Source organism: Anguilla anguilla, chromosome 6 (genome assembly GCF_013347855.1).
Source record: "Anguilla anguilla isolate fAngAng1 chromosome 6, fAngAng1.pri, whole genome shotgun sequence".
In the NCBI taxonomy this organism is placed as follows: domain Eukaryota; kingdom Metazoa; phylum Chordata; class Actinopteri; order Anguilliformes; family Anguillidae; genus Anguilla; species Anguilla anguilla.
Window position 1 is genome coordinate 30,093,420 of NC_049206.1, and position 26,924 is coordinate 30,120,343.

A 26,924-nucleotide genomic window follows, 5' to 3' on the forward strand; every position below is an offset into this window, starting at 1 on the left:
TCACGCATGAACATGCATTCATATGCGCATGCACGAAATTAAACTCGCGCTTTCCAGCAGCAACTCTGTGGGGAGCTCTGTGGGGTCCAGTTCAGACAATATATGGGCATGATAGCACTCCTCATAGGCACACATAATTTTAAAACAAGACAATGATTATCTAGTCTCTCAGTCAAGGTTTAGTTACAACTCTGGACTAATGCAAGATGGAAAGCAATGGACTGACATTGACTACTGATTAAATATTCTTATTCTTAGACTGACAGATAGAGCAAACTGTTTTAAAGGAGGGAGGACTGTAGTGGGAGCACTGGGGTGTCAGGTGGGACTGTGTGGAAATTGAAAATGGTTTACATGGCTCACGGGTCAGGTAGGAGGGCCCCTTAGCAGAATTTTGCTTAGGGCCCCAGGGAGGTCAGGACCGGCTCTGCAACAGTCAGACCTCTCCAGTACTGTACATTGACGGTACTGCTCTTTGCATGCTTCGCTTGCTGCTGCACATTGACGGTACTGCTCTTTGCATGCTTCGCTTGCTGCTGCACACAGAATTGTGCTTACTGTCCACCACCCCATGATCTAAATGGGACAGGGGAAATAAATCAGGGAAACTTGCATAGTGCCCTGCCACAGGACAAGCATGTGATACATTGATACATTTGAAATAGATGTTTTTGGCAGTTCTGTTTATTATTTACAAGTTTCAGATTTGCAGTATGCACAAACCACAGTATACTTAAACCTATACTGTAATTTAACAATGTGGACCATGGTGATTGTACATTTCAGTAGAACCTAAGGAGAACTGTATAATGTCTCAGTCTGCAAAGGCCATTTGATAGGCCTCTCTAATTGAATTTTTCTGTATTTTAATGCTTTCACATTCCTGGTGCCCTGTTCTTGAGGCCACTGTCCCATTCATGACCAGAAGCCCAACAAATCAGCAATATTCAGAAGTCATTGTCCCAGCCAGATGTTTCTTCTTCTGCTTGTGTCTTGTCAAAGGGGAATCTGTCAAAGTTGATGTAGCAAGGGCCCTGCAATTGAATGAAGTAAAAATGCCACAAATTAATTAAATATAACAATTTCACCTCTGAACTCACTTCAGTCTAGAAGTCAAACACTGTCCATCACAATACAGGTAACTACAAAAATAAAATTTTATACAAAAGAAGCATAAAACCTGGACCCCTTAGAAAAAAAATATTACAGTCTGATGAGTCATCTTTTACTCTTTTTGGACTCTTCTACTTCTCCATCTGGATATGTTTACTTTTGGAGAAAGCCGAAGGAGGTCTTTTAACCCACAATTGTGTGTATATCCCAGGTGTATCAGATCTAAAAATAAAAAAAAGTTACTCATGCATACAAAGCACTTTATTATTCATTAATTAAAATTTGCTAAATTTAGGCCTGCCATTGAAAGTATTGATATCAAAATGAGGCTAATTTACAACAAACCATATTGGCATCTTAGCTTGCACAAATGTAACAAGCTATGCTACCCAATGTTTCTTAAATTACTTCAAGTAACTGTTTTTTTTATTTTTATTTTACGATTTGAAGAGAATATGTTTCAATGGAAGGCCTAGATTTTGCAAGTTTTAATTAATGACGTATAGACAGTGCTTTGTATGCCTGAGTAATATGGTAATGGTATCTTTTTACTTTGAGTAGTAGCGCTGCAGTGTCCTATATGCTCTTACAGGAGGGCGGTGCCTCCTGTAGCATTGTCAGAGCCAGACTTGGTGCAATTGGACGCTTCTGAGGAGTAATGACCGGATGTCATTCCCCATAGGTGGATCTCAAAACGAGATGATGAAAGAGAACAATCACTTATTTCTCTCCAAATCAACTGTTTAAACTCATGAAACTAACATCATTAGCATCATTTTCAAGAGGGAATAACTATCTTTTCATCAATATAGGGGTCTAAGATATGTAGGGGTCCAAAACCCTATCCAAAACCTTTCCAATGATGAATAAAATGCTTTTTATCTGTTATTCTTATCCATCCACAAAAGCATTGTGACACACTATTGTACATTTAAATTATTTACGTTGTAATATTTTTATATGGTTATATTTGCATTGATCATGCCAAATATAATGATATAAAAAATGTAAATAACTGAAATGTCTTCATATGTATCCTGGCTAGACTTCATGCTTCCTCCTCTTCTGACCCACTCCCAAGATAATTTTTTTAGCCATGTTGATGAGATGGAAAAACTAGTAAAATCTTCTAAAATGCAAAGGTAAAAAAATATTACTGCACAACATTATGGTCCACTGCACAACGTTGTGATGTAGCAACAGTTCAAGCTGTTGCACACATGTCTAAGCCCTTCTAAAAACATGTAAAATGAGACATGCGATACAGTGATGGAAAGCTGATACTGTACTACTGTCTACCGTCTACTGGATAAAAGAGGTATCAATCAAACCAGAACGAACTAAACAGAGTTACAGCAATCGTAATTGAAAGTGGTGTTTTGCACACGGCTGTTGTAAATACCCACTTTCTATTTGCGGGTTTATTTCTCAAACGGATTGGTTTAGACAATAAATGACCCCTGAAAGGGACATCTTTACGTGTAAAACCGATGGTATGATTGTATATTTATTCCAAATTTAGTCATAGACGTTGAGAGTAAAATGACATGGTATAATTACACAAAATTTCTCTCGTTTATTTTGCTATTCAGTGAGCAGCATTTTTCCACTCATGTACTGTCATACCTTCAGGCTATTGTTGAGCTTACCTTGTCACTATGATGGAATATGAATTTTTGGTGATTAAAGAATATTTGGATGCACTCTGAGATAGACTCTATTTTCAATTGTGTCCTTTGGGGGTGTAGTTGCAGATGAGACTGCAGGGAGGGGGTGCTTGTTAAATGGACGACTTATGTGACATTGGTGGCATTTAGAAACTTTGTATTTGGCATAGTGATTGGCATTGTTGTTGTAGTGAGGCTAGAATACAGAATTTGTTGTTTCCACTCATAGTTTGTTTGCAGGAGTACTGAATGTCTCAGGACGCCGGTATCCTGGACACTAGGGAGCTTGCGCAAAGGGGTTAAAATGTGAACTACTATTTTCACATGTGAAAACAAAACATGCAATTTGAAAAAGCATAGGTTACACTTTTCTGCTCTCATCTTAGAAATGTGATTATTTATATGGTTATGTGTACTCTTCGCTTGTTGGGTGTTCACGTGGTTTTTGAACGCATATGTTTTTTTAATGTGATTTTTTCGTAAAGGAAATGCAAATTTTTTTCTTTTTAATTAAAAAAAAAATGAACTAAAACTTAGTTTAACTATAGAACTCTTCAGTTTTCAATAAAATGTTGAGTTTTAGAGAATGTAAGCCTAACAAAAATAGGACATAGAAAGGGTGTGAATACTTTTGAAAGACACTGTATTCTGTTTCAGAGCGTGTTCAGGGTGCGTATATTAGATCGTTCAGAAAACTTGTAGATTTATATATTGTTTTTGTTCATATAAAAATGAATTTGAATAAGCCATTAAATAAGAAATAAGAAATTCCGGCATATGCAAAGAATTTGCAAATAATGCATTATTATATGTGAAGAATAAATCATGCAGTACATAAATCATACAGTTCCTTGTGCCTTGAGATGTACAGAGGAGATGTTACTGTAATAGTACTAGTACTGTTGATGGCAACAAAGGCACACACTCAATCATGCAAAATAAAGAATGAAAAGAAATCAGTGTGGAAAACAGAAATGTATTCTAGTTGCATCCATGCTGTTTAGAACACAGTCTGCTGTAAATGATAACAAAGAGCAATCAAGTACAAGATAAAAATTAATGTGCTAAATTTATAGATTTAATAATACCAGTATTGTAAGAACATCGCCGGACTTTCCTCTTTTTTTAACAGGCATTTGCCTATAATTCTCTTAACTCATCGATGTGAATGAAGATGGTCTCACCTTTCGTATAAGTCGCAATGTTGGTGCCTCTACCTGCCCAACTCGTAGCTTGTGCCAGTTTATACTGCTGAACCACCTGCATGAAAGAGATCCTCAATCTTAATATTGTAATATTGCACCAGTTAGAATTTTACACTTTCTGACTAGTGCTCAGCCATGCTCTTGCTGATATTTCAGTATGTACAGTTCAATTCCAGTTCCAGTTTACTATGCCAACATTCTAACACTCCCATACATAATGTCACATACATGTCACAACACAAGGTCTGAAAAGTGAAGTACCTCTATGTTGGAACAAACAGCTTGGCAAAAGTGGGAAATAATACCAAATGTAATCAAAGTACAGAAAGAGTTTTGTAAGACAATAGCAGACTGTAACCAAACCCCAAATCAGTAGCTTTCTGTATCTTATTATTTGGGGCCCAAATTGCAAAGCGACTGGAACCCTATTGTTTTTGTTCCATTTTTTTATTTTTATAAAAAATATATTATTATTATTATTATTATTATTATTATTATTATTATTATTCCTTAAAGCGGAATGGGCAGCAAAAAACTGTAAATCATAGAGCTATGAAACTTGGCAGGTATGTTTCTATGCCCCCCCCCCCCACCCCCACCACTACTCAGGTTGTCACAGTGATGCCTAGTGGCCAGATGGTCGTGCAGTAATGCAACCATTTATGTTTTGACCCATAACTCCTGAACTGTGTGGTATAGGATCAAAAATCTTTTTTTGCCCAAGTTCCATGGCTAATGCCAAACAGAACATATACTGTATTCCCAATTTAATGAGAATACACTAACCCTAACCCAATAGGTGGTGCTGTAAGTATCAAATAAGTTAAATGGCAATAACTCTCCAACCATTTGACCAATCAGGCTGGAAATTTTATTGGCTACATCTCCGTGAAAAACCCTTCCAGTGAACATCTATTGCATCAAGAATGAACATCGGCAACTATTTAGATTTTCTGCTATTTTGAAATTTTTGACACAACCAACTTTCAAAACTATATGGCCACCATATGCAAATTATCAGTTGTGGATATGGCCATTTTTACTAAAACAGCTGTAACTTGTGAATGCTTTTCGATAATCATGGAACTTGGCGTACAAATGCAGTGATTTTTCCAATAGGTGGCACTGTAATTAAAAAAAATAAATAAAAATGCCACATCAAAGCACCTCAATTTATAAACCAATCAAGTTGAATCTTTGCATGCTAAAGAAATTTTGGGACAGAGACTGAACTTTTTTTTTTTACAATTCATTCAATGTGTTCTTACAGCTTAAAAATTCATAACTGCCACATGCTGGATAGAATCCATTAATTACCACAGTTGCAGTTATATTTATTAGTAATTATTAAATAATTTAGCTTTAGCTATATTATTATTTATTTAATATTATTATTCTGCATTATTACAAGACATAATGAGGCTTTGAGATGACATTCAGCAATCTCTTGCAGAGCATATGCTGGCGCTATTACCTGTGGTGCCTGACGTCCTTAATCCCATTTTTAGTATTCCCCAGCCTCTGACCTGGGCGTGGTCTGTCAGAACCAAAGCATGATGTGAAATAATATTCAGCACAGCCTTCAATGTAATTGCATTAATATGGTTTCTACATGTTTTTGAATTATTTTTCTATGAGCCTCTGATCACACCTCGCACACAACTTGAGATGACTTCAAATTTAGGCTATGGACTTCAATTAAATTGTTTGCACAACATAAAACAGTAGAGATAGCAGGGCTGGATTAGCCTATCCCTGACCTATGATTCCAACTGTCACAGTTCATGCACCTGAAAGCCTGGCCAGTGAGAAGTGAGGGGGGAAAAGGGTAAGCACACCTGCACAATTTGCTTATGAGAGATTTGGCACCCTCGCCCATGTATGGGGGAAACTTCATCACACCATCCAAGATCTTTGCGTATATCTTCTGGGGCTCTGAGCTGGAGAAAGGGGGGCTGTAAAACAAGGAAAGGAAGTCCCTGATCTATCATACTGTTAACATGTTTACTGCATTCAGTAATCAACAGGGAAAACATAATTGCCTTGTCTCCACCAGGTTTTGAATGAGCCAGGGCTGCCTGATAGTTCATTTATTTCCCCAATCATATTAATCAGTGCTCATTGCTACAACCTCTGCTAATAATTTGGGAGAGCGTAGATGAGCATGTGATTTCCTTGAAAGTACATGATGTCAGCCACCACCGGAGTTTGTAAATCAGGCTTGCACAGATGACTCACAGGAAGATGGTTCAAGTGCAGTTCATCAAGTGTACTTGTGGGCATCCTTTTGAGCACAGTTAGCAAGGGTCACTGCTGTGCAATGAGAAGCTGTCATCCCAGCCAACTGAAACCCTCCCATCCCTGGGCAACATTAAAGCCAATTGAGCGTCACCTGTTGGGCACAGTCAGTCCTGGGTACAGTCCAGATTTGAAACCATACTTAGACTGAGCTCATCCACGCACCAGAACACTCCCTTAATAGGGCGAGTCAGCTGCAGTACAAGCCCCACATTGGTAAAATGTAATAATTGAGATAAAAAAACTATTGTATAATAATTTACGGAGCTATTGAGATCTGGTTTTAGTGTGTCAACATTGCAACTCAAGCATGTATGATTGAGCCAAAGGAATGCTTTTCCCACTGCTCTTTCAGTTTACAATATATTTCCTGCTATTGCCTACTTATCAGTTTGAATTGATATGATATAATAACACTCATCCAAGCAACAGTATCTCCATCTGAAAGCACCATCATGGAGGCCTGCCTGTTGTTGGCTTTTCACTGACATTTTAATGCAGACTGTTTATCATTCCCATGATTAAGTTTGTGAATTGGACGAAGATGTGTGAAAGCAAGAGAGTCGGCATAAGACTCAGTTTAGAATAAGCTGTGTACATACCATTTGAGCTGAAACTTCCCTCTTATATGATTGTCTCCACAGTGGACAGTTTGTCTTTCTGTACACAGAATGTGTTTTGACCATGGAATCCTGCCCATTCAAATTCTGGTGCATGAAACTCGTGCAGCAGTAGAATACGGGTCACACTACAAAGGCCATGTGCTTTTAACATATGAATAATGAATATAACCAACCACACAGGCCTCATAGAATTATAATAGGTCAAATCAATAGTATATTTATCCCATCTCCCAGGGCATTTAGTAGATAGATAGATTTAGTAAATTCAGTTATGAGAATAAACACTACATCCTGTTCTAGGGTAAATGAAATCATCACTGTGGACATAAAACAAATGCATTCCTTTGCAGTTTCAGTTCATATTTTTTTTCAGAGCTGGCGCAAACATATGGCTGTGCAAATGGCTCAGAGTTGGAAGAGCTGGTCATAGCGTTGCCCAAAGAGGATGGGGTATGGGATATCACATGCAGGAAAGCTTATTTTTTTGAGTACCAGTACCTGCTTTCAATTGTGCTGAATAGGGACTAACCACTTGTGGCCACATCCAGAAAAGGCGCAGCAGCTGGTGTCTTTATTTGGACCCTCTACCTTTTTTGTCTGGCTACTCTGAGTGCCCAGAGTTGAAATCACCTCAACTTTTCTGAAATGTGCTGCATTCGTCAATGTCCCTTTTCAAGAACTGAAATACTTGGAATCATAGCACAGACATTTAAAGGCCAGGACTTTTAAACTGCATGACATAGAAATTACACCATGAAAAAATTTGGCGAGACCATTCTCACCAAAACTACCTCAACAAACCTCGGAAATATGATTTGCGTATGGTTCTTCCACCTGCTACTGAGGCTCCTGACTGTTTGTGAATGAATAAATGAATAAAGCGTAAAATTACCTATATGTCTTGTTTGTTCCTTGTTACTGATAGAGAGTTCAATCATCCAATCCCCCAAACAACTCAAAACAATAGAGTCAATACCAACAGGAGAATACACTGTTTGACATTGGCAGGGAAATTTGCCACATTTCACTTGGGACCCCACCCACATAATCAGCTGTGCTGCTCATCCCACAAATGCATGATCCTTACAAATGGGTCATCATTGTAAAGGGAAATGAACAGGCTTTCCAATGATATAACATACAATAATACAGTGACAACAGAGATATGATCGACCAAACACAAATTTCCAAACTTTTTTTGAGAAGTTTAGATACTTTGGTATCTATTGCCTCCAACTCCATCACAAATTCCTTTGTTGTTGTCTTGGGGTTCAGTTGAATCTTTTGGACCAGTTCATTCAGCCCTGGGAGTTAATTTGTGCCTCCTTCCTGAATGTCTGTTTGGTCCCAAGATTTTTATTTTTGCATACAATTGTTTGTACACATGCTTGTGGTACCTTCCATTGTTTGGAAATTGCTCCTAAGGAGGAACCAGACTTGTGGAGGTCCACAATTTTCTTGGCTGAGTTGCTTGGGTTTTCCCATGGTATCAAGGGCAAAAAGGCAGTGGCACTAAAGGTAGGCCCTTAAATACAGCCACAGATGCCAATTAATTCAAATTTTATTCATAACTATGAGACTTGGCCAATCAGAAGCTTCTAAAAAGTCATTACATCAATTTCTGGAATCATGCATGACTGTTTAAAGAGACAGTCAACTTGGTGTATGTAAACTTTTGACCCACTGGAATTATGATATAGTGAATTAAAGCTGAAATAAATCTTTCTGTAATCAATTGTTTTAAAATGACCTCTGATGTGAATAAAGTAGATGTCCTAATTGACTTGACAAAAGAAATGTATGGTAACATGAAATGTGTGGAGTTGTGAAAAATTGAGTTTGAATATCTTTAGCCTAGGTGTACATAAACTTTTGGCCTCAACTGTAAGACCACGTTAGCAGCCACGCGTGTTATGAGAAAGACAAAAAAATAAAATAAAACTATAGTGGTTCAAATGTTAATGACAAAGTTAAGCATTAATGAGCAGCATTAATAAACAAAAATGTTTTGTCATCATCGCAGTGGTAGTTAAATAATAAAAATTATTTTAAGCTTATCTGTTTATCATTAATCGATTAATGGTCGACAATGATCAATTAAAAGAATTGCACAAAATTTGCATCCCTAGTTCTGAGTTCAAACTATTCAGCGAGCAAGCTAGTTCTAGTTAACAGAAAGAGAGATATAAGATATAACTGGCCTTCCATTTATCAAGCTCACATTTAAGACAAATAAGTAGGAGCAGTAAACGTTAATGTTCCTGCACTATAGCGCAAACCCAGCAAACTTTTTGCCATGAATACAGTTACATAACCCACATGCGGCACCTTTTTCCAGTGCATCAAAGGGCTTTTTTCAGGTGCTCACGCCCAGTGCGTCTCAGTGCTCCTCCAGTGATTTTCTGCCAGAAAAGGGCACTTAGTGAACACACACCTCGTGCATTCCTTTCATACGAGTAGGACTGCTTCCTCTGTTGTTAAAACTTGACTCCTTAACTTTTTTTTTCCTTTTTACAGCAAAATCTTTTTGTCACAAATTTGGAATAAATGCAAACCTCTGTCACTTTGTGTCCCCACCCTGTTCTACCTGGGGAATACCAGACCAACCTGCCTGCCAGAAGCTCATACACCAGGATTCCCAGGGACCAGAAGTCTGCGGCAAAGTCATGACCCTGGTTCTGAATGATCTCAGGGGCCATATACTCAGGGGTCCCAAGGAAGGAGTAAGTCTTGTCCCCCTTCATCAGCTCCTTAGCAAAGCCAAAGTCCACCTGTCAACACATAGGGAAGGCAAGGAATTCCAGAGAGGCAAAGCTCTGCCACACAAATAAACATGACCAAAGCAGAGACTGTAAAAAATATGGACAAAGCTACTGTGACATCACCCATTGACTCTCCATGGGTCTTGAAAACATGTTTTGAAGCTCAATGGCGGGCGCGGCCATGTTGTCGTTTTGGAGCCAAAACCATAGAGTTGAGTGGTTCTGTGATTTTACACAGTGTGATTGACAGTCCGATTGACAGTCCGGGGCGGAAAAGCCCATCAACCTGAACAAACTCGAGGTAAGCCGACTGACTGCCGTTATGTTTTAAAATATATTATCAAATGTTTACGGAGTTTAATTTCCATCCATGACTGTAATGTGTCATGTAATCACGGTATATGTATAGCATTAATAATAAAATTATGTTCAATTATCTTCAATTTATGTTTCTCAGCAAAACATCACTGAATATGCTTAGCTAGTATATCAGCTTGCCAGTGAGCTAGGTAGGCTATCCGTGGTTAGCTCACGCATTAGGACTATGAACCACAGGGAAAGAACATCGACTGATGGTCAATCAATCAGAGATGTGTGCTGGTGATTTTTGACTAGGCTAATTTTCATATAACTGTCTGGTAGACCTGCTGTTAACCGAGCAAGTTATCACCGTAGGTTTTCGCCACAGTCAGTTAATGAGCCAATAGCCTAACTGTTACTCCACCGCTGTTTGTGGTGTTCACTCTCTGGGTGACGCTAGCTGACCGATCGTTCGGAAGTCACTTTTAAACTAGTAAAAATTAACACTGTCAATGGTGATTAACAAATCTACCAAGTATTTTAATAATTGATCTGCAGGTGTGTAAATATGACAACGCACTTTGTATAGCAAGTTTTCCACCTGGTGCATGAAGACAAAAATAATGTACATTGGATTTATAATTATTTGTTTTTTCTTGTAGATCATCAAAACCAATGGAGAAAAGCCTAAAAACCCCCGGGATCGATTCTGAGAACCACTGGCTTAAATACTCTTGTCGATCTCTTAATGCTAAAAACATGTTCCTTTCTAAATGCCACTTAAAATGATGGTTAATGTCGTTAAATTCTGTGCGTGTGATTTCACTGTGTGTTGTATGTTATCCAGCAAATTAAATCATAAACCTTAAGACTCTTAATTCGCTTTGAAAATTCTGCAGTTTATCCCAAAATTGGGATTATAGTACAGTAGCTCTGTTACATCCGTGAAGCATAGCCCAGGTAGACATTTACGGAATGTACACGACTGACAAGCCGTCAAACACATTTGACAGATTGAATATTTGCCGGATAGGGTTAGTTAGCTAGCCTGCTAGTCAAATGGCTTGGTAGCCGAAGTTGCAAACTGTTTTAGCATACTGGACTACCAAATATAGCAAATAAGCCTTAGCTGATTGCGCTTTCTGCCAACTAGCCTAATTATTTGGTTCAGTAGGCTAAAGGAAATAGTAAAAATGACTTGGCTACCAAAAAAACTTCAGAGGAGGATTATTTTATAGTCGATCAGTGCAGCTGTAAATAGCACACGCCATAATGAAATCACTACAAAATGGGATGTCTGCATTTTCTGACTTCCCACAGGTGGACCGTGGACGATGAGTCGGAGCCACAATGTCAAGGCCAAGACCACCCCAGTGACCATAGACTGTAGCCCCTACTGTAGCTTAGTCCTCCGCAGTAATCAGGAAGTGACGCAAACTGTACCTCATTGGTCCACAACAAATATTATAACAGTGCCCAAATGACACAATAAATCATGAATTTGGCCCATGAACAGGCATAAGACGAATGAAATACACATATTGTGACTATTATTGTGTGAAAAAATTATTGACTTTGTATTTTGACCGCATTTGTACCGTAGACTTACATGGAAACCGGATATGGAAACACCTATACTGGAGCCAACCGCAGTGGCGCTAGTGAGCAACGTCTCTCAACAAGACCAGGAAGTGAGCTTCAAAAACGAAGTCTGGTTTTGGCCACTTCGACCAAAGTATATTTCATCCCTGAATTTTGCAATAAAGAAAACCATCAACTCAATAACAATGAAATGCTTTCAGGACTGGGCTATTTCCTGATGTCATACTAAATAAATTTCCATTTATGGACCCACCAGTTTGACATATCCACGCCTGTCCAGCATCAGGTTCTCTGGTTTCAGATCACGGTACATGATCCCCTTCTTGTGGAGATAAGCATAAGCCTCAACCACACAGGCAGCACAGAACACTGCAATTGGCTCCTCAAAACGACCACTGGCAAAAAAAATAAGAAAAGTGGTTTAATTGCATTGCAAAAACACATCTCACTGTTGTAACACTTCAGCTTGTTTGTTTTAAAATTTCCAGAGTTAGAATTTAGTTTCTGCTTATGCTGCCAGTCATTTTATCTAAAACAATTTTCTGAATATCTTACATTTCTTTCAGTTTAGTCCAGAGTTCCCCTCCAGAGCAGAACTCCATTATCATGTAGATATAGCGGGTGTCTTTAAAGGCAGCGTGGAGTCTGCAGAGAATGAGATTAAGAATCAATAGTATACAAGTCATATCAAATCTGGTTCATGGTTCAGTCACACACAATTCATGCATTTTAAATTGGTCAGTCTGCAGCAATATGGATTAAAGTATAATGTAGATATGTAGAATGCCAGGTAATCAATTTACATTTATATATAAACAGTAATAGGCCTGGATTCAATCACATGTCCTTGACTTAGCATCAATATTGTTTAAAATAAAAGTTAAGGTCAAATTCTGATTTAATCTAGGCCATAATATTAACACAGTCGTGTAGCCCCCTATCCAAAGACCCACCTGACAATGAAGTCACTCTGTATCTCCTGAAGGATGCGCTTTTCAAACTTAATATGCTCTTCCTGTCGCTTGGCAACAATGTGTTTCTTACTGACCTTCTTCAGTGCATAGTACTTCCCATGATGCAGTGTGGTGACCTGGATAGACAAAGAGCACAGCTGAAGACACCGATGAGCCCTCTGAAGAGAGATGTCTGCATCACAACTAAATCTTTGGAGAACAAACATGATAGTCTGGAATATCAGGGAAATGACAAAGAGGAGCAGAAGATGCCGGCGCAGGTTTAGGAAGCCAAATGTATGGGAGACAAGGAGGAGAATATAGACCAGCAGTAAAACCACAGAAAACTGACCAATGGGAAACCTCCCAGATCTGTACACCTGGTGCACAAGAGGCAATGAAGACCAATTAGTACTGAACACAATATGAAGGCCCCCAAACAATGATAACTGTACATTACAGCAAATTACACCTTAGATAACATAATTCAGTTGCAGGAAATGCTCATGGAATGCTCAGGAAATGGGGAGCCTTTATTTTTTTTAAACATCCAGTATATAAATATTTTTTTAATTATATTTTTAATTTGGCACTTTTCACGCAGTGAAAAGTAGAAACAATGATGGTAATAACAATAAGAGGTAAAAGTCAGACAAAAGTACAGTAAAATCTATACAAAATTCATTATAAAAATAACCTAATAAATATAAAGGGCCAGATTTACTAAAGGATTAAGACAGCTTTTTTGATGGGTCAAAATTGCTATTAGGATGCAGTTTGCAGGGATTATGTCACTCTGCAACTTTCCTTTTGATGCATAGTTAAAATGTGTTCATGCATATGTGTACCTGGAGTGAAGGAAAAACAGGGTAGAGATTATGTTAATTAGGCCAATTAAGTATTCCGTCTAATTTTCTAAAGCATGAATTAGCTCCTGAAAGCAGGCGGTAATTGGTCTGCGCTGATATAGCCTATAGCTGTATGCACATCCTCAAATTACTTTCCATTGTGGGCTGCATGGGGTGGAGATGAACAATTGCATCATATGATGCATAAGACTCTGGAAAGGAGACAGGATTTAAAATTTGTTTCACACGTTTCTACTTATCACTTCTAATTAATTTAATAATATATCTGAAGATAATCTTTGTAACAACACAAGACTTCTATTGACGTCATCAGCAAGAAGTTAATATAAAAACGCAGTTCTGAATTTAAACCATTTAAACAGTTGTTTTCCGTATGCGTTCAGTAGGGTGGGGGAAAGTAGTTATAAATGTAACAGTTTTTGGATTTTGCTAATTCAATCAGAAACTGTTTAGCCTAGCACTATGAAATATAACTTCAAACAGCTTTGATATGTCAGTGGTCATTACCCCTTTCAATTATGTCCATAATCCAAGTTCGTACAAGCAGTCTGATGTTACATTTATATGACCTAGTTGGTATAATTGTAACAGAGGGGCACAATAATTGTAACAGTAAATGAAAACACCCTATAATGCACGTATGGGGATTTTTTTCTGCACATAGGTCTACTAATGTTAATCATAGAAACACATTTCCAATGGTAATGCGAGACCAGCTACCTCCTCTGATTATGAAGCCTGGGTCTTTATTAATGTGAAAAAGACTGTGCAAACATTGACGCACAAGCAACTTCATAATTCACTGTGAAGTGAGTTGTGGTAATGTCCAAATTGATGAGGAAAGCTTCTTTTGTTTCTTAACACCCAGGAAAGCTTTAACAAAACAAATAGCCTACTATACGGGCCAATCTAGTGTTATGACCTGGTCTAGAGTCAGACCGTAACAGGGTAAATGATAAGGGAAATGGGTAGGGAAACATACTGCAAACCAACCAGTAACTCTGATCCCTATCTGCCTATCCAAATCTACCTGAACCCTGGCTAATCCTTGAAGCATATTGGGCACAGGGCGGCTTTGAACGATGAACCTTGGACAGTTAGCTGATAGTCGGAAACTAAAAGCCCGAATTGTGTACCCCCTGTGGAGTGAAATCCAACAAAATCCAATCATCAAACAAAGCAGAGGGGCTAAGCTAGAATCAGAATCGAATACGAGAGTGAATGGGCAGAAACACAAAATCACGGGGCAAACAAGCTAGAAGGGCTAGGCGGGAATCGGAGTCCAATAAAAATAGGGTCAAATACGCAAATCCAATGAGGTAATCATTAAAAACAACACACCAACCACGAGTTCGAAGAGCTAGTCTCCTCTGGTAGGTGGTAAACGGTGTCTTTTCTAAGCCGAGTAACCGGAAACGGCCATTTCCATTAATCACCCAGAAGATGATGCCATGTCAATGTAGAAGCAAATTAGCTGAACATATTAAACATTAAACACTGAAGTCAAACATTTTGATGAGTAAATTATATTTGATTAATTTCTTTAACAAATATTAAACATCATTAAAAATGCCGAAGATCCAAAATGTCATTACATGTACAGTAGATGGTTTTAAACACCATCTAGTGTCCCTAATCTGAAAATCTGAAGCCCTTTCCATGACCTCCTTGGGTACCAACCCTCATTTTCTCTTTAGATGGCATTCTGTTTTATTTGTCACCTAGCAAATAATTCCTGCAAAAAATTTACTCAGGAAACCCTTCTAACCTTTCAAGGACAGATGACTGCTTAAATTGATGTATGATTTGATTTATTGCAAATAAAAGTAATGCCTCATATCCAAAAATTACATCCGGAACAGATTTTTACATACCATGTTCAACAACAGTTTTTTTCCGTTCAAATTGCTCCATTCTTTTTGCGTACGCTAGAGGATTGAATTGCATGAATACAAACTTGAAACTGCTATTGTAGCAGCTGTGTACAAAAAGTTATTGACCATGTTACATTTATGATGCGTTAAATTTATACTAACTCTATATAATGAATTGTGCATACAGTTTTACCTCCCTGCTATCTTACTTAGTGTCTATAACCCTTAGAGTTTTCTCATTTTGCAGGGATTTTTTCCACCTGTTCTTCTATCCATGCTAATATTGTTTCCTTTGTTGGGCCACCACCCATCTTTTGCCCTCATAGGGCTTTTTTGATAACATCATGCCATCTTTTCTTTTCTTAGTGCCTCGTAATCTGGAAGTGTAAGAACTCTATATTTTTTCTGACATGGGCGTCCTCGTAATGTAAAATTTCAGGTGAGGGCATTTAATTTATTTTACTGCGTAAACAGAAACACACAAAAGTATAGAGTCTTTGTAAATCGGTCATTAATGTGTCGATATCTGTGACCGCAACAGAGCCGCAATACAGAAAATGTTTTTGTGCTGCAACTGTTTCCTTAGTAAATATGTCCACAGCGTACTTAATTAAATATAACACTTAAAAACTATCCTAAACAGTTAGTTCTGATTCTGGTAGAGTACTTCATAACTTTGAGCCATGAACACGGAAGGCTGCCTTGCCTCACCACAAAACATACCAGCTCAACACGGCCAAACCCTCCCACTCCCAGGGTGACTGGCTCCCCCTGATAGCGCCCCTCCTGGTAGAGAACAGGTATAAGATCCTTTAGCTGCAGCAAGGTTTGGTGGCTGAGGCAGGTGGGAACAAGCAGAGGGAAAATATCACAGGACAGCAAGCAATAGTTTCTTTTCAAGATAGATTATCTACAGACAGCCTCAAGACTCCAGTTCTGGAGGGCCACAGGGACCAGCTGACAAAACAGCTCTCCTGTACTTGAGTTTCATATCCCTTATCTACAGTAAGACAGCAAAATATTCAGTGTAAAATCAACTCTGATAGACTAGTTTTAACTTTATTAGAGTGAATGTGGTCCATACTGGATTCACATAAACTCTGTCAGAGTAGATTTAATCTGAGAATTATGTTGTGTACAGTTGATGATGCACATTCATATAAATTTTTGCTTTGGTGAATTATGCTGGTGTGTGGTCATGCAAATAAGATGTATTTGAATGTGAGTGTACATTTTGGCAAATGCAGCCCATTGCAACTGTTTTTGGAGTTGCAATAAGAAAAAACATGGTTTAAATGAATACTTTCCATACATGGCTTATGCGCATATACTGTAATGCACTTTCACAACAATTCTATGCTAAATTCTTTGTGATGCTTCATGAATTCATTACATGTCATGTCATTTGGCCTGGCTGTGTTACAGTGGAAACTGACTGAGAACGGCTTTTTTATGTGGTCTCCTCACCTTTTTTTCTCCGGAACTGTCCTGTCCTCTAAGAAATTTGAGCTTTTTTATGAAAAAAATGAAAGAAAATGTTTTAGCCTCAATGTCAGCATTGATAAGCATTTTGTCATAATTATATCACATCTCTAAAAAAAGAAAAGGTTAGAAATGTGGGTGACAGTGTATCAGAGGGAAGTCTGAGTTACACTTACTCATCAGGGAGCTCAAGGTGCTCAATTGGTATGGTCTCCTCAAAAACCCTGAAAAATGAGACTGGGTTAAAGAGTGAGAGTGCACCCACCCTGACTGGTTCCCAACTGACATTTATGTGCGTAATCTAATTGTGGAAGGAAAGCAGTGTTCTGCTATGTCGAATGGGGACTCACTCTTTGTCAATGCAGAAACAGGTGACGTGGCCCACTGCTGTGCATGTGGCTGTCCTGAGCATCTCACTGAATATGCAAAGCAAATATGGCATATTTCAACTTGAATTCAGCTTTGTACACTTGGTTGAAAACAGTGAAAATCATAAAAAAGAGAATTGTATGGCTCAGTACTCACTTATTTTCATATTAAATTTCTTCAATAGTTTCAATGGTAGTACCCTTAAAACAACACCCATGATCACTGAAAACCTAAATTCCTAATGTTAATAAGTACACAGGTAGACGGTATACAAATTTCATAATTTGAGCTGTTTTTATGTATTTGCTCATTTGTTCTTCAAAGAAGAAAAACAAGTCTCAAATAGCATAGCATAGATATAGGCACAATGGTAAAATCTAATTCACACATTCCTTATAAGACTGTGCTTAACCCTCCTGTTCTGTTCATTTTTTAGGTACAGCAAAAATGTTCCCGGGTCAATCCCCATACAGGGGGGGTTTGCAAATACATGAAATGAACCATTTTCATTTAAAATGTTGATTACACTAATTAAGGCCAGTAGAAGAAGTTTCATACTGAAAAAATAATTTTAAGTATTTTTCCTAGATTTTCAAACTTTAAAAAGGGTCAATTTGACCCGCAACATAACAGGAGGGTTAAAAAACTGTCTGAATCGAAAACTTAAGGCAACTAGACCCCTGAAACAAGCAGGAGCTTGGCTGCAGTACAGGCCGAGAAGATACTCAGCATCTGGTGATGTCTATTGGTCACAGGCTTGCATGCAAAGGACATGTGACAAAGTACAAAACATGATTACTTTCATTTACTTTCATAACCTGGTGCCCTAAAATGGGGGAGTTATGTATATATTAAAATTGCTGTAATTTCGACATGGTGAAACCAAAATGAAATATTTTGTAAAAAATGAGAATTTACACTTTAATCACAGGTGAATTGTTTTGACAAATTGAGTACAAAGACAAATGGCAAAAAATATGTCTTTATGACCCAATCCTAATAGAGCCATTATGCTAGAACCATAAATAGTATTAATAACATTAAAATACTGATTAGAAATGTGGCAATGTTGGTTATTTGCAATAATATTATATTGTCCCTCTTTCATCTTATTAGTAGGCCATTAGTTTGTATTCACTAATTTTCTCACATGTACTTCAGTACTCCACCCACAAAAGATTGATATCTTTCAAAAAGCCACATGTCAAACAATTATCTATATTGGTAATGCAATTACCACTAATTAAGCACAGACACTGATTAACTAGCGATGTTTATAAGCAACACTCATATCAAATTCAGTCCAGGCATAAAATTTCGTACAAAGTTTTTTGTTGAAGCAGTGGGACCAATCGCCTGTTTTGATGGATTTTCCTTAAAGAACAAATACAATCTGTTAAATATAACTGTCCTATCTGATAAATGTGTGATTGTCTGTAGTTTTTTTTTTTTTTATTAATTTGCACAAAGTAAAACAGGCAGTGCAATGAAAATAATAGAAGGTTATAAAAATGAATGAGCAAGTGAGGTGAAAATACCAGAGGGGCTTATAAACTTAACTATGAGTGTATTAAGTGAAAAGATCAGGATCTAAAGCAAATGAATTGAATGTACAATGTAAACTCAAACCAACTTTCAACAAAACTAAAATATAATAAAAAAAGGTGAACGTACATGTGAACTTAGTGAAAAAATAACAAACAAAAAAAACAAAGCACAATGGAGGTGTGTGGGAGTGTGTGTATGTGTGTATGCATGCGCTACTAAGGGACCATATTATTAGCAGTTTGGTTCATCAGACCGATCGGAAGCCTATATTTAAAATTACTGATGGATGCAAGTTCTTTGACAACAGGAATATAATAATTCCACAACCTTGGTCCTGTGTATGTGGTTAAGCATTGGCTTTTTTGTGGTAGAGCTGAGCAGGTGCAAGTTATGAGTGTGTCTTATCAATGAACTTGAAACATTAATTGTCATGCTATATAAGGTTTGGGAAGGGAGTCACAGGGTGATACATTTATTTATCGATAAAAGTGTATGATGTATATTTCTACGGATACTTCTGTAAAATATCTCTTCTATGGAGACTGGAGGCATAATTAGCACCCCACAGGATGTTACAATAAGTGTGTTATGGATAAATCAAACCAGAATATAATGCTAAGACAGGTCTGATGAACCAAATCACTGATTTTCCACCAAGACTTGGTCACTTTTCATTGTAGGGCTGCAACAACTAATCGATGATGTTGACAAAACCGACAATACAAATTTGTTGGCAACAAATTTCTTAATCAGTTGGATCTACTTTTTAAAAGTTTAGTAGGACTCTGTTCCAAATTGTATAGCTGTGTCCTATTTAGAGCTTAATAGACTGAACCACGCTGGTCAGGATAGAACACAGGTCTTGCATGTTGACCCCATAGTTACTACGTTACATCCCCGAGAGAATGGAAATGCATTTGAAAGATAGCGGAGATGGAGGTGGCAGCTCTACTGATGGAAAGTAAGGGAGCACTTTACATTGAAGAATTCAAAAAGCTGAACTTGCATGGCACGGGAGCACAATAGCGTTGCGGGAGCACCTGAAGTGAAAGCACATTGGAATTATAATAGAGGACGAAGAGGGCTAATCACAATAAGTTAATACAAAATCCTCTTCAAAAGAAACAAGCGAGTCATCGACTGCTTTTCAACAAGCTCCGTTTATCACAAATAAGCAAGTTTAGCTTCAGTGCTTGAGTTTCATTTAGAAAACTTTTGTGGTTGAACTGTATGACGGTACCACGATTGTTTTAGTAGGGGATGTATATGTTTATTGTAGTAGGGATGTAATCATAGTGATCAGTGATCAGTATTTTGCCTTTGCATTAGCAACCCTAAACCAAAACAATGGTTCTTAACCACAGTCCTTAATGGGTACCACGGTATATGCAAATTTTCGTGCCGAACACAATTGCAATCCCAGAATTTTAACAAGTCGTATATTTTTCTTACTTAGGTGATCTTCATGTTTAGAGGGATTCTTTTCCCTCATTTGCTACATTATGTCAGAGATAGCTATGCATGCAGTGAAGAATAAAAGTCCCATATTCACATTGTAGTATATTGCAAACAATTTACATAAGAGAAGTTTTTTAACAGATCAAATAAACGACTTTGAATCAATAGGCTCCTAATTGGTTAAAGCATGGACACATGGTCACTAAAACTATCCATTTGTAAATAATGAAGAATTAAAAAGACAAAGCAAATGATAATAAGCCAAACCATTAAGAAAAAAAATTGAGCCAGCCTTAGCTCAGAGCTTGTGGACATGCTAACATTTCTGCAATGTAATGCTGTGGAACAACTCTACGTTCATAGTCCAGCATTGGCCTCTTGTTAAAACCATTAGATGTGTTGAAGGCATTCAATGTAGCAAAGCCTGTTAACATTTTGTGTTTTATGTTTTTATCTTCATTATTCATCTAAACAGATGAGCTCTTTTTAAACCACAGACTTCAAATAACGTTTTTGTCTTTGAACATTATAAAGACATGCTGCACTAGGCATTTTATTAAAACCTTTATCATTATGAACATATGCTTTGTAGCATAAATTTTCATGTTTTTGTCTCAACTTTTCATCTTCTTACAGTAGTTGCTGAATATTCATTTTTCGAATATTCCCAGAAACAAAAGTAAACATCAATTAATCGGGAAAATTATCGACAGATGAATCGATTATAAATATTGTTGTTAGCTGCAGCCCTACTTTATTCCAAACAAAATTAGCAGACTCTCAGGTTAATGACTCTGGCAGTTTTTTTAAAAAAAAGAAAACTTCTTATTTTTTCCTCTATTTTTTTTTTTTTACTGTTTTTTTATATGATTTAATTGGATGATTAAATTTGTCAATCTTTTCCTAGCCAGTGTTTGCCTCAGTGATAAGTGAAATTAAACTTTTAAGGGGATATTATCAAAACAAGCATAATATAATCTATATATTGTATTTAATTATATTATTATAAGTAATATGATCAATGTGTATATGAGCGAACAGTACAGGAAGCAAAGTTTGACATGCACCAGCCCAGTGACTGATGTAGATAAGGAACAATAAAGGCCCAAGGATGGAATCCCGTGGCACACCCTAGCCACCCTAGCCAAAGACTTAATGTGAAGGTCACACCAATTTCACTACAGATAATCTAATCTCGGGCAGCATGGTGGTCACTTCACAGCAAAAAGGTACCAAGTTTGAATCCTGACCACGGATATTTCCTGGAGATCTACTATCATGTAGGTTTTCATTTCAACCCTAAATAGGCACTCTTGATTCTATTCATTAGCAGCTCAAAGAGATCACTAGCTGTTGAATGGGGTGTGAAAGGTTGGAGTGAAAACCTACAGGATGGTAATCTTCAGGAATACGATTGGGCAGCCCTGGTGGCTCAATGGAACCAGGGTAGAAGATCCCTGTGTTACATGAATGTGCAGAGAATGCTAGAAAGTGACAACTAACATTTACCGAATCAGTGCAAGCTCCCCAAAGTGCTCCCCTTTACCCATCCTGCGGATCTCTCTCTGGTGGCCATTCACCTTTTTGGTCACCTGGACCTGGGGCATGGGCACAAATACACTGTCGGTGAGGGAAGGAGCACTCAGTATAACAGCACTCAGTCAGCAGAATGCTGAATTACATTACATTTCATTCATTCAGCAATTACCCCAGGCTAGAATGCAATAGAACATAGGTACATACACCTATAAGCGACAGTTACACAGTTATAACAGTTAAATGCGCAGCAGTTTGAGAAGCAGTACTGTGGGGGATGTGCACGGCACTATGATATGCATACAGCTGCTTTGATGAGATAAAACATTTGAATTCCTTATACTGAGTGTGTCAAGCTATAGTTGGGGGGGCAGGTCACAGAAAGGTATTTTTGTACCTAGTGTGACGTATAAATGAATCCCCTTACCTCGCCTTTCAGGATGATGTAGAAAGTGTTCCCCTCTGTTCCCTCTCGTACGATTACATCTTTGTTCTGGAATTTCACCTGAAACATCAAACCATTATTATTATAAAATAATAGTAATAACAACAAAAATAGTATCACAATAAGGTACTTTTAAACATATTTATACCAATAAAAGCTAATATAGACCAATATCAATAATATTTTCCAATAGTATGATAGTACATGCTGCAGTTACAGCACATTCTTACAATGGAAAGAGATATCTCTTGGTGCAATACATTATAGCTGATCGTATAATATTATTGTTGTTGTTGTTGTTGACGTTATTATTATTAATTTATTATTATTAATGTGTGTTGTGTTCAAGTATTTGAGACAGCTAGATTGTGGCTGTCTATCCCTGTTCTGGAGGGACACAAACCTCTTCCATGGAGTCAATGATCTTCGAGAGCTGAACATCACTCAGGTCCTTCAGCGTCCGTGCCCTGGGGAGCCACACAGGGGTAATGAAGGGGAGGCAAATATTCTATTTTTGTTGCAGTAGAATGTGCAACATTTCACACACTGCATTGCAACATCTTTTTCCTTTAAATTAATCCCTTCAAAATGCCTCATGCAATTTTAACATTTTACAATAAAAAACCTGACTATTCATTTGATTTGTCTACTTATACAATAAATGATATGCTACAGAATAATAATCTAAATACAGTGAGCACCATAATTGGACAGTGAAGCATTTTTTGTTATTTTGGTTCTGTATTCTAGCATTTTGAGTTTGAAGAGATACAATGACAATGAGGTTGAAGTGCAGACTGTCAGCTTTAATTTGAGGGTATTTTCATACATATCAGATGAACCGTTCAGAAATTATAGAACCTTTTGTACACAGTCCCGCCCATTTTCGGGCATCAAAAAATATTGGACAGTTTAATATAATGTAGAATAAATTATTAATCATTTTCAATATTTGGTCGCATATCCTTTGCATGCAATGACTGCTTGAAGTCTGCGACGCATAGACATCACCAGATGCTGGGTATCTTCCCTGGTGATGCTCTGCCAGGCCTGTACTGCAGCCATCTTCAGTTCCTGCTTGTTTCAGGGACTTTTGCCTTCAGTCTCCTCTTCAGCATGTAAAATGCATGTTAAATTGGATTTAGATCCGGTGATTGACTCGGCCAGTCAAGGATTTACCACTTTTTGTTCGTCAAAAACCCCTTCGTTGCTCTAGCAGTATGTTTCGGGTCATTGCCTTGTTGCATGATGAAGTGCCGTCCAATGAGTTTGGAGGCATTTGGTTTCATCTGAGCAGATAAAATATTTCTGTAGACTTCAGAATTCATTGTTTTACTTCTGTCTGCAGTCACATCATTGGTGAAGTCAAGTGGCACAAGACAAGACAAGTGGCACAAGTTCCACTGGCAGCCATACAGGCCCAAGACATAACACCCCCTCCACCATGTTTCACAGATGAGGTGGTATGCTTTGGATCATGGGCATTTCCTTTTTTTCTCCACACTTTCCTCTTTCCATCACTCTGGTACATGTTAATCTTTGTCTCATCTGTCCACAAGACTTTGTTCCAGAACTCTTTAGGTGCTTTTTAGCAAACTGTAATCTCGCCTTTCTGTTCTTCAGGCTTATCAGTGGTTTGCATCTTGTAGTGTACCCTCTGTGTAGTCCTGCTGGTGTAGTCTTCTACATATGGTAGACTTTGACACATCTAAACCTGCATCCAGGAGAGTGTTTTTGATCTGTTGGGCTGTTGTCAGGGGGGTTTTCCACTACAGTGGTCTGCCTCGGACTACCGGGTCTTTTGAAATAATTGAGTTCACCAGTTGTTTTTTTCTTGTTAATGATGAACCAAACTGTTGACTTGGGCATGCCCAGGGTTTTTGCAATGTTCCTGATTAATTGATTTTCATTTCTGAGCCTTATGACGGCCAGCTTAATTTGCATCGACACTGCTGTCTTCCTTATGTTGTCACACCCCAACAACAATCTCCAAAGACAATTGCAAAGTCTAGAATCAAGACTAGACATCAACAGCTCTCTTCTGCATTCACTAACAACACAAATGAATACACCTGCATAACGAAACACATCTGTGAAGCCAATTCAACAAATACTTGTAGTGGAAAGAGATATCTCCTGGTCCAATACATTATAGCTGATCGTATAATATTATTATTGTTGTTGTTGATGTTATTATTATTAATTTATTATTATTATACTGTGTAAAATTATTATACTGTACCTTAAAATGGGGTTGACCATGTACAAAAGATGCTGTCATTTCTAAACAGTTCATCCAATATGGATGAAAATACCCTCAAATTAAAGCTGACAGTCTGCACTTCAACCTCATTGTCATTGCATCCTTTCAAACTCAAAGTGCTAGAGTACAGAACCAAAATAACAAAAAATGTGTCACTGTCCAATGACTTATGGTGCTCACTGTATGTTTGCGAAACACACTTGGCTCATGCATTAGGCATACACTCAAGTAAGCAAACGGATTATTAATGATTTTTGCAAGTCTAATGAATGAGATTTTAAATAGTATTTTGTAACTTTTGTAACAAATAGCCGTAAGGATAAATCAGTATTTGATAAACTGCCATTTAGCACCCACGTCTTTAAGAAGCCAATAATCTGCTCTCGTTTCTTCTTGGACTTATTGGTCATGATTGTGCGGTACGTCTGCCTCTCGATGCGCCATAGTCTGACTTTAGTGAGAGCTACAAAGAGAATATTAGTTACAGCATTACTATAGTGACAGCAAGAAAGACAACATTACAGTGAAAGTGGTATTTTAAGTGAGAGCTCAAGGAGAATATCATAGTGATTGTGTTATTTCATTGTAGGCGACAAATGAAATATTACCATTTCAGTGTGCATAGATAATATCACAATGACACTGTTGTTTATGTTTGAGCTGCAGAAAATATCATACTGACACCGTTGCTTCAGTTTGAGCTGCAGAGAGAATATCACACTGACACTGTTGCTTCAGTTTGAGCTGCAGAGAGAATATGACACTGACACTGTAGCTTCAGTTCGAGCTGCACAGAGAATATCACTCTGACACTGTTGTTCACATTTGAGCTGCACAGAGAGTATCACACTGACACCATTGTTTCAGTTTGAGCTGCAGAGAGAATATCACACTGACACTGTTGCATCAGTAAACGTGCAGAGAGATAATCACAGAAAACATGCCACTTAAGGCTAAGGCTACCAATAATTACCACCAGCATTGTAAACGTATGAATGTGTGCACTTGTTCCTTTTGCAGACTGTTCATGTTAATGAAGACTGGCTGAAGACATTGATTAAAGTTTTGCATTCAGCCTATAATTTTCTTGCAATTAGGTCAGGCCTTGATAAATCACCCTTTGCAGTTTGTATGTATTTGTCTGCATAATCTCCACCAAATTCTCAAGGTCTCATAAAAGTCTGTCCAAAACCTTCCACTAGTTCCCACTGGTGTATGCTTCAGTTGCATAGTCAGTGTGTTTGGGGTCATTGAATTTCTTTGTACATAGCCAGACAAAATCAGTCTGTACACATCCAAATTCATCCAGCTACTGCCATCTTCCATTACATCATCAGCAAAGATGAGTGAGCAGCCATACATGCCCAAGCCATGACACTACTTCCTCCATATTTCACATCTGGGAGGACGAGGTGCTTTGGAGCATAGGTTGTTTCTTCCTTTCACCTCTCTTTCAGCTTTCCATTGTTTCCAAGGCATATTTTGGTCTCATCTGCCCATAAAACTTTGTTCCAGTTTTGCTCTGCAGTTTTTTTAAATTTAATCTGGCCTTTCAATTCTTGCTGTGGATGAGGTTTGCATCTTACAGTATAGCCTGTATTGCCCTGAAAGTCTTCTGCGTGTGGTGGTTTTTGATATTTTCACCCCTGCCCTCTGAAGATGCTGGTGATGTCAATGACTATTGTTTTGGGGTTTTTCTTCACCGCTCTTAGGATGTGTCTGTCGTCAACTGCCGTTGTCTTCCTTGGCCGACCTGTAAGGTGTTTATTTCCACCAGTGGTTTCTATCTTTTTCAAGACTTTCCAAACTGCTGTACTTGATATCCCCAGTTTTTGTGCTATCCTTCTTAATGAATTTGTCTATCCTCCCAGACTTGGCGGACCACGGAAGACCTCTGTGGTTGACTGAAGAATACTTTCAATTGTGAAGAAAAACCCCTTTTCAACTGTTGAACAGATCAAGAACACTCTCCAGGATGTAGGCATAGATGTGTCAAAGACTACCAAGAAGAGAAGACTACACATGCATAAGCTCAGAGGGTACACCGGAAGATGCACTGATAGGCCTCAAGAAGAAATGGCCAGGTGTGAGTTTGCTGAAAAGTACATAAAATATGTAGTGTTCTGGAACAAAGACTTATGGGCAGATCAGAAAATTATTAATCTGTAACAAAGTGATGGAAATAGGAAAAGGTGGAGAAAGAAAGGAACTTCTCATGATCGAAAGCATACCACCTCATCTGTGAAACATAACAGAGGTAGTGTTACGGCTTGAGAATGTATGGCTGCTACTCAAACTGGCTCAGTTATCCTTATTGATGATATAACTGTAGATTTTAGCAGCTGGATGATTTCTCAAGTGTACAGAACCATCCTATCTGCACAGATCCAAACAAATGCCTTTGGAACTCTTTGGACAGCACTTCACCTTGCAGTAGGACCATTACCCCAGACCACTAAAGCAACCAAGGAGTTTTTCTGTGGAATGATCTTGACTGTCTAAGTCAATCACCCAACCTGAATCCAACTGAACTGAAGACTGAAGGTAAACAGACCCC

General features: G+C 38.0%; 1 protein-coding gene across 3 annotated transcripts in view; it reads right to left on the minus strand.

Annotated features, from left to right (window-relative positions):
• Positions 1 to 666: 666 nt before the first annotated feature.
• The window catches only part of prkg3 (protein kinase cGMP-dependent 3), a 43,521-nt gene continuing 17,263 nt past the window's right edge, over positions 667 to 26,924 (minus strand). For 2 of the 3 annotated variants that reach the window (XM_035421062.1, XM_035421061.1), the window contains exons 7-22: positions 24,725 to 24,830; positions 22,508 to 22,571; positions 22,087 to 22,164; positions 21,633 to 21,721; positions 17,099 to 17,164; positions 16,925 to 16,972; positions 16,734 to 16,775; positions 15,990 to 16,101; positions 12,524 to 12,660; positions 12,126 to 12,215; positions 11,824 to 11,965; positions 9,514 to 9,677; positions 5,824 to 5,940; positions 5,460 to 5,522; positions 3,965 to 4,040; positions 667 to 1,034 (exon numbers count right to left, since the gene is read on the minus strand). In XM_035421062.1, coding sequence (XP_035276953.1) covers positions 948 to 1,034; positions 3,965 to 4,040; positions 5,460 to 5,522; positions 5,824 to 5,940; positions 9,514 to 9,677; positions 11,824 to 11,965; positions 12,126 to 12,215; positions 12,524 to 12,660; positions 15,990 to 16,101; positions 16,734 to 16,775; positions 16,925 to 16,972; positions 17,099 to 17,164; positions 21,633 to 21,721; positions 22,087 to 22,164; positions 22,508 to 22,571; positions 24,725 to 24,830 — 1,481 coding nt within the window. In that variant the 3' untranslated portion in view covers positions 667 to 947. Of the gene's footprint in view, positions 1,035 to 3,964; positions 4,041 to 5,459; positions 5,523 to 5,823; positions 5,941 to 9,513; positions 9,678 to 11,823; positions 11,966 to 12,125; positions 12,216 to 12,523; positions 12,661 to 15,989; positions 16,102 to 16,733; positions 16,776 to 16,924; positions 16,973 to 17,098; positions 17,165 to 21,632; positions 21,722 to 22,086; positions 22,165 to 22,507; positions 22,572 to 24,724; positions 24,831 to 26,924 lie in introns of those variants that run through there. The other variant, XR_004765633.1, reaches the window with a different exon arrangement.